The sequence below is a fragment of the Naegleria lovaniensis genome (genome assembly GCF_003324165.1).
Source record: "Naegleria lovaniensis strain ATCC 30569 chromosome Unknown tig025, whole genome shotgun sequence".
Taxonomy (NCBI): Eukaryota; Heterolobosea; class Eutetramitea; order Acrasida; family Naegleriidae; genus Naegleria; species Naegleria lovaniensis.
In genome coordinates, this window is record NW_025407847.1 from 101,561 (window position 1) to 109,457 (window position 7,897).

Sequence of the window (7,897 nt, forward strand, 5' to 3'; positions counted from 1 at the left end):
CACAAGTTGAAATTTTAACTTGGGGTGATTATTGTTGGGGTGGCTGATTATTGGCCATTTGTTCTTGGATTTGTTGCATTTCCTTCATCTTTTGTTGTTGTCTTTCAGTAATCTTCTTGGCCAAGTCATCATCTTTTTTAGCCAAGTCATCATTTCCCATTGAAATGTGCAACATCGATCTATAGTGGTAGAAGAGAGGATTGCCAGGATTCAGCTTGATAGCGATCGAGTAGTCCTTGAGAGCTGCTTCATTGTTGAGCATTTTCATGTGATAGACATGAGCCCTGTTGAAATAAGCTGCAGCAATTTCACTTCTCAATTCTTGTGTGAGTTGACTTCCTTCTCTTGGCTTTGATAACTCTATGGCCTTTGTGAAAGTTTCAATTCCTTTTTCATTTTCGTTCATAATTACATGAATACTTCCAATGCTGCTTAATGCTTTCAATTGAGCTTGTGGAGGCAACTTAGTAGTAGCTTCTTCGAACGCTCTGTATGCCTTCTTTAACTGTGGTGCTGTCTCGAATGTTGGAACATCACTGGGAGGCTTATCCTTGAATTCAGAAACAAACGAATTCAATACCACCATACCATAATCTTGAAGTACAATTCCCAAGTAGTCATCAGAGGTTAATCGACCTCTTCTATCAAGGGCTGCCTCAAAGTCCTTGGCAGCATCATTGGGTTGACCCATGTAGTTATAAAGTAGCAAACCTCGTTGGTGGTATGCAACTGGATCACTTGAATCAATTTTGATTGACTCATCAAAAGCCTTAACAGAATCTACTGCTTGTCCTCTATGCTTATTGAACAAACCAATAATCAGCTGCTCGGCAAACTTGTCATTTTGGCAGTCAAAGCTGAAAATGACATCTTGAAAAACTTGTACATCATTTTGATTATAAAATAAGGCTCTCTCAAGATCAATAATTGCACGATCATATTGTTTCTTTCCAAAGTAAATTCCTGATCTCTTTGTCAAAGCGTCGAATCTTGAAGGATACATGTCCAATAATGTGTTCAAATCAGATAGAGCTTTGTCATCTTCTCCTAATTTCAAATATGAAACAGCTCTGCATAGATAGGCCTCCAAGTTTCCAGGTTCGAGCTCTAGAGCTTGATTGCAATCTATGATGGCCTGTTGAGGCTGGTCAAGGAACAACTGTGTGGATGCACGAACACTGTTGCGTGGGAAAAAATTGAGTAAAGACATTAAAAGAGTAGAAGTTATAAAAATGTAACTTACAGATATCCAGGAGCAAATGTTGGCATCAATTCTACAACCCTATCTGCAGTCTTCAAAGCATTTTCTAGCTCACCAATTTTGTGATAACAAAGTGCCTGTCTAGCAAGAAGAATAACCTTGAATTGTTGAGAGGAGGCTGTTTTAGAAAAAGCTTCCATCTCTGAAATTACGTTTTGTAGGAATGACTTGTATAGGTTCTGGGTTTTAACAGTTGGAAGGGCAGAAATGACAATGTCCTCAGCCAAAAGTCTAATATTTAGAGGGGCATTATTCGCAACACTGTCAATTTTGACGAAAACATACCTCAAGAAATTTGCTACTTCCTTATTTTCACTTGTTGCTGCGTCAGTCTTTCCATACTTTTCAAAAGTACCTATAATTGCGTCTCCAAATGACTTGATATCTGCTTCGTACTCTTTGACTTGATTTTGGTCTAATTCTGCAAAAATCTGAGAATTGTTAATCAAGATATTGAGAATTTCATTATACAGCGGCCTCCATTCGTCCAAAGACTTTGCCCGATAAACAAGATGAGCCTGGAAAATTAAAGTCTGTAATAACTTGTCCAATTCATTGAAACTTTGCAAAGGAAGATTTTCGGAATGGCCTTGAATAAATTGGAAAATGTGCTGGCTAAGAGATGATTCATCCAGTGGTTGTTGATGCTCGTTCGGAGTCAATCTCGCCATGTTGGTGGTGAAATACGCATGGTTGTTGTGAATTGACCCATTCATTCCGAATGAAAAAATCCTTGTTGCTTCATATTGACTTGACGAGTGCATCATCTTTGAAGCACAGGCAAACAACAACGCCTTCTTTTGAACGGAAGGGAATGCAACGTTTCTGAGAATGAAATTGCGAGCAAGCATTTTTTTGATTGAATGCCAAAGACAATGAGTGCATCATGATGGATTCATAAAGCATCAGTTCTGATTCATACTGTTAGATCATGGCACCATTAAATGTCTGATTGCAATCACACAAAGAAGTTTTTATCTCCTGTAAAAACCAACAGCCGCCAAATTCAACCGATGAAATTCAGTTTAAAAAAAATTGAAAAGTTGATGAACATCAAGCACTGATAAAACAATTATAGTTTCGGAACGATTATAAAACAACAACATGCTTTCACCAGGCAACAGCAACACGGATATACGTAAGTCGCCGACACTTCTCTCAGCGACTTCCAGTGCTAAATTACCGGGAGGAGGTGCAAGGGGAGCCAAGCCCGTTAGAATGGCATCCCGAATGCTAATCTCTCAAAAAACTACAACAAATTTACATAATGAGACGGCTCAATCTGTGTCATCGGATAAGGCTTCTCAAAATCAAAGCATTACAACGAGCACAATGGGAGAAGAAACAAGAAAAATTATCGACATGCTTCGCAAAGAAATTGATTCGCTCAAATATGAATTAACAAATTCTGAAACTGAAAAAGAGACATATGTATTTCAGATTGGAGAAATCAAAAAGAAAAATAGAAGAGATTTGGAGAGGCTAGAGCAAGAACTTCAAGAAAGAAAGGAAAAGCAACTAAGTATGGAAGAAAAATTGTCACGAGTTGAACAAATAGAGGATGCAATTATTAAATTGTATCTTGAATTGAAAGATAGAAGCTACGAGGTTGTAGGAAACGCAGAAGACATTAAAGAAATCGAGATTAGAGAAAAGGAGGAGCTTAAAAAAGAGAATCCCTTGGTCATATTGGATCGATTGAAAGCAAATCTTCGAACATTACTCGTTTTTAAAGACGACTATGAGAACGAGCTTAAAGATCAAATAAGACGCAGGAAAACTGAAGCTGAATATAAAGTGGAAGAACTAAAGATCAAAATTGAACAGCTCGTAAGTTTATTAATGACGAACTTGTTTACGCATATAATTTTCCATAAAATTACAGGAGAAAGAAAAAGAAGAATACAAACAAGCTGCAATTCAGGCCATTGAGCTCAAAGATGAAGCTGAACGAAATCAAAATGAACAATCAGAAGTCTTTTCAGAAGAAATTAATAACATTAAGAACGAAAATGCCCTGCTTGCTAATATGATTGCAAAAAAAGAGCAAGATATCGACAAGCTACACGAAATGATCGACAGAAGAGATTCTATTCTACGTCATAGAGAGGTGCAAATGATGAAAATAACACAGCTAGAGAGCAAAATTAAAAACGATAAAACGAAGCATCAATTCGATATCAACAGAGAGAAATCAGAAAAGTATCAAGTTTTGAAAAAGTATGAAAATGATATTAACTTTTTTCAAAAGATGGAGAATGAGAAGAAAGAAATGGAAAATGAGTTGAAAAGAATGAAAGACGAGGTGAGGTCTCTGAAAACCAACGCTAGTCGAGAAAAGGTTCAAGAATTAACAGAAATCAATCAAAAGCTACAAGAAAGGGTTAACTCGCTTTCAGAAGAGCTGAAGAAGTATCAAAGCGAATCAAGGACTTTAAAAATTCAAGTATCCAACCTAAGGAGATCCCAAGTTGAAATGAAGCAGCAATATTTGGCCATTTTCAACGCAAATATTGAAGAAAAGAAGAAACGAAAAATTCAAGAAGAAGCAAATATGAGAGAACAAATCGAAAAGCACTTCCATGATAATGCCGAAAGAAATCCTCAATTAGCTTCATATTACAAGAAAAAACTGAAAGAAAAAGAGCGAGAAGTTGAAGAGTTGAACAAGAGGCTGAAGAGAATGATTCTCCATCAGAATAGAGAGTCACAAGCTGAAAAGAATTTCCTTCAAGAAAAAACTCAGCTTATTGGAGAGCTGACTCAATTAAGGCGTCAACTTCCAACAATAATTCCAAACGACGATCTTTCCCACCCCTCCAGCCAAGCAGCTTTGCAGCAACGAAATTTATATCTCGAAGAAAAACTTCGTGACTATGAAAATCTGCAAGTACTATCCAAATCTCAAACGGTAAGTTGAAGTCGAAAAAACATTCAAAACCTTACACGATCAAGATTGCCTATGAGAAGCTACTTTCAAAAAACAACACCTCAATGGATGGTGATAGGTCATTTACAGAATCATCAACAACAGACCTACAAGCATCGCCCGTAAACTCATTGCTACCCACCTCAGAGTATACTTCTAACAGGCCTTTTTCAGCAACATACGGATCAAAGAAGAAAGGAGTTGCCCCATTGCCTCCCGGATCGAGACCATTGTCAGCTGGGCCTCGAAGACCAGTCAGCGCAAGAGTTGGCACGTCTAAAAAGGCTCTTAGCACGCTTGGAAATTTGATAAACTGAAAAGAAAGCAGATAAAATTGAGGATGTAGAGATGCAACGCGTGAGTAGGATGTCGAGAAGATAGATGTTATTGAGCAGCCTTAGAACAAAAAAAGCTGAACGAACAGTGCGAATGAATATAAATTTCTCACATTTAATGTAATCAAAGATTACGCCATTTTCTTAGGAATACCACGGGCGTGGCTATTGGTGATAGGAAAGGAAGTTTGTGGGGGTAGTATTTGTGGGAGTGCTGCTGGAAGATTGTTCTTTGTCTTTCTTCTTGCTTTTAGAGGATGATGAACCTGTCGACGAGGATGTAGTACCTCGTAGATATGGATCATTGTAAAGAGTTTTAACGTCAGGCCGTTTTGCCATGTCATGGGTGAGACAGCGCCTTATAAAATCTTTTGCCTCTTCTGATACGCTTGGCTTGTCTGGAAAACCAACTTGTGTTGCATTGACAATGGTTCCTTCGCTAAGAATCTTCTGTTGGGATAGATTGTTACCGAAAGGTTTCGTTCCATAGAGCATCTGATAAAAGATAACTCCTGCAGACCAGACATCAACTTTGTTGGATATCTTTGGTGGTGGTCCCTCACCAGATGGATTATGAAAACATTCAGGAGGTAAGTACCAATAGGTTCCTGCACCTTGCGACGTAAGTTCTATACTTTCCTCATCATCCATAATTTTAGAAAGTCCAAAGTCAGTGATCTTAATGTTTCCATCTTTGTCGAATAAAATATTGGCAGGTTTTAGATCGTAGTGAATCACTTTTTGTTTTTGCTGGCTTAGGTAATTGAGCCCACTAAATATTTGAGAAATAATGTTCTTTGCCTCTCTTTCAGGTACCCTCTGGTGCTTTTTAATGTACAAGTCTAAATCAGCACCCTCACAATACTCCAAAACCGTCACAAAGGTATTGTTATCAAAAACAAATGTGTCATACATTTTGATCAGCTTGTCATGATTAATACTCTGGTTGATCTGGCATTCTCGAAGTACATGTTTGATATAATTTTCTTTTCTGTGTTCCTTCCAGTTGGGATTGAGTTGGTGTATTTTACATGCTACCACCTTGAAATCTGTTAAATCGTAGGCTTTGTAGACTTCGGAGAAACCTCCTTTACCAAGCATTTTCATCAAGAAATACTCATGATGATTACTTGGCTGAGGCTGTTGTCCATTGATTTGAGGAGTTCCTGGACCTTCAGGAGTTGTTGGAATATACTTTTGGTGTCCTATAATAGGATAATTCTTGAACATGGACTTTTCTTGATCCCTAATTCTCTTAATCTCTCTAATCTGAATGCTCTTCTCAATAAACAGCTTTTCTTGCTCTGCTGAATTTTGAGTTTCCTCTTTCTTCAAATGATTCAGTCGAAGTTTTATGGTTTCTTCTTGTTCGTTCAAGTCATTCATTTGTTCCTCCAATCTTCTTGCAAAATCTGGATCATTGATAGAAGAATGACTTATCTGTTCCTTTTTGAGTTGTTGCCTTTGCTTTTGGATTGTCTTCTTTTGCTTTTCAAGCTTGTCTCTTTCCATTGATATTCTATTTTCTGTTTCTTTGTACTGTTGGAATAGTGTTCCGTCTTGCCAGACTTCATAAACTTCCATTCCCTTTTGATAGGTAATGGTACCAATGGTAATAGTTTTTTCATTGACTCGCTTTTTATCCTCAATTCTTTCTCTTTCAGCCCTTTCTCTCAAAAATTGAACTGCAATCTCACGAAACCTTTTAGTTCTTTCAGCGGTTTTTATGTCATAGTCTTGAAGTAAATTCTTCAATTGGCCAATTTCATTATCATAATTCTTAATTTTAGGTTCAATTTGCTCTATATATTTTTCCTTTTGCCTCAATTGATCCTTAAGAATTTCAATTTCATTTTGAAGTTTGGAAAAGTGTTGTTGGACAAGTTGATTAGGGTCATTTAAAGGAGGAGTGGTGTTTGAACAAGCACTAGATATCGAATTTGTGTTAAATAATTGAGCAAAGCTACTATTGCTGTTGCTTATGTCACCAAAAAGGCTGTTGCTGTTCTGATTGGAAGAGGTTGGAGGAATGGAAGATGATGTGGAAGGTTTTTTGGAGGCAGTGTTACCCGTCTGTAATTGTTGAAACATCTGAGGAAGAGTCTTTTGTTTTTTGGTGGAGGGTATCATTTCTGAAGGATTAAGTTCTTCACTTTCAACACTAAGGGAATGATCATGAGGTTTGGTAGAAGAATGCTGTGGTGGTTGGTTATTGTCATTTTGTGATGGTGGAGCCATGTAAACTATGGGGGAAGGTTGAGCTGAGGAAACATTGGTGGGCGTTGCAGCTACATGGGTGTTCGATTGATTGGTAGTTTGTGAAGTGATGGTTTGGTGTTGTGACGTTGGAGGTTGTTGAATTTGTGGCGTGCTTGAAGATGAACCGCTACTGTTTGCTTGTTGGGCTGTGCTAGCTTGCTCTGGTTCCTCCTTCTTCATTCTGAGATATCTACTTTTAATCTGTTCTTTTGTTCTTTCAATTCCTGCATACTTTGCAACACCATCCCAATCAATGTTATTGTCTTTCTTGTTTTTGGCAATTCCTTCCTTGATCTTTTTGTCTTCTTCGGGAGTGAATCTACGACGTTTCTTGGCAGCGTTTTTAGCACTTTGTGGTACTCCTTGAGAAAGAGAAGATGATCCAGTTCCGCTACTACTATTTGGCAAAGCACCAGATTTGTTATTGTTTCCCATGTTGAAAGAGGTGTTATTAGGAATGTTCCCCATGTTGAAAGGGTGAATATCGTTTCCTCCTCCATAACAATTGTCATCTTCCTCCAGTATTTGATCATCCTGATCTCTCATCATTGGATTATTCACAAATCTTCTTTGCATAGGATGTTGATAGGAATCATCACTTAAACTTTCTACGTTGTCCTCCATCATCGCATGGGGTTCCGCTTCATTTGATTCACCACTTGACGCTTGTTTGTTAGAAGAATTGTCTCCACTAATCATTGTGTTATTATTAGTGAATTATAAGACGAATCGAGTGTAATAGTTATAAATTACAGCTGTTGATATTTGGATACAAAACAATGCAGAAATAAAAACTAGGCAGACAAAGCAAAGTATTTAAATCGGAATACAGTGGTGATGAATAAATAATAACTCTTTTGATGATGTTCAATATATAAACACCACTTGATGAAAATGTTGTGTAAATGAATCAAAATTTCTCGAAGAGATTACTACAACAGAAGTTGAAGGAGTGTGCTTGTTAAATACTCTTTGTTATATAAAAATCGGAGAAGGATATGATGCAACAGCGTTGCCCTGAAAGCAAGTGAAAGAGGCTTGCTCTAACAAAAGCTGAGACGCGAAGAGGAGAAGGAAGAAATTTTTGAGTGGCGGTAAATTGGAGCGGAGGTC

General features: G+C 37.6%; 3 protein-coding genes across 3 annotated transcripts; 1 reads left to right on the forward strand and 2 right to left on the reverse strand.

Moving 5' to 3' along the window:
• Positions 1-28: 28 nt before the first annotated feature.
• On the reverse strand, positions 29-2,112 carry C9374_005689 (uncharacterized protein; the record flags this gene model as incomplete). Its single annotated transcript, XM_044695466.1, has 3 exons — positions 29-1,178; positions 1,244-1,492; positions 1,547-2,112. The coding sequence occupies 3 exons, from the start codon at positions 2,110-2,112 to the stop codon at positions 29-31; spliced, it is 1,965 nt and encodes a 654-aa protein (XP_044547576.1).
• A 253-nt stretch (positions 2,113-2,365) lies between these two features.
• C9374_005690 (uncharacterized protein) lies at positions 2,366-4,507 on the forward strand (the record flags this gene model as incomplete). Its single annotated transcript, XM_044695468.1, has 3 exons — positions 2,366-3,091; positions 3,147-4,172; positions 4,217-4,507. 3 exons carry the CDS (start codon positions 2,366-2,368, stop codon positions 4,505-4,507), a joined length of 2,043 nt encoding a protein of 680 aa, XP_044547577.1.
• Positions 4,508-4,690: 183 nt separating this feature from the next.
• On the reverse strand, positions 4,691-7,483 carry C9374_005691 (uncharacterized protein; the record flags this gene model as incomplete). The annotated part of the gene is made up of 1 exon (XM_044695469.1): positions 4,691-7,483. One exon carries the CDS (start codon positions 7,481-7,483, stop codon positions 4,691-4,693), a length of 2,793 nt encoding a protein of 930 aa, XP_044547578.1.
• Positions 7,484-7,897: the final 414 nt, after the last annotated feature.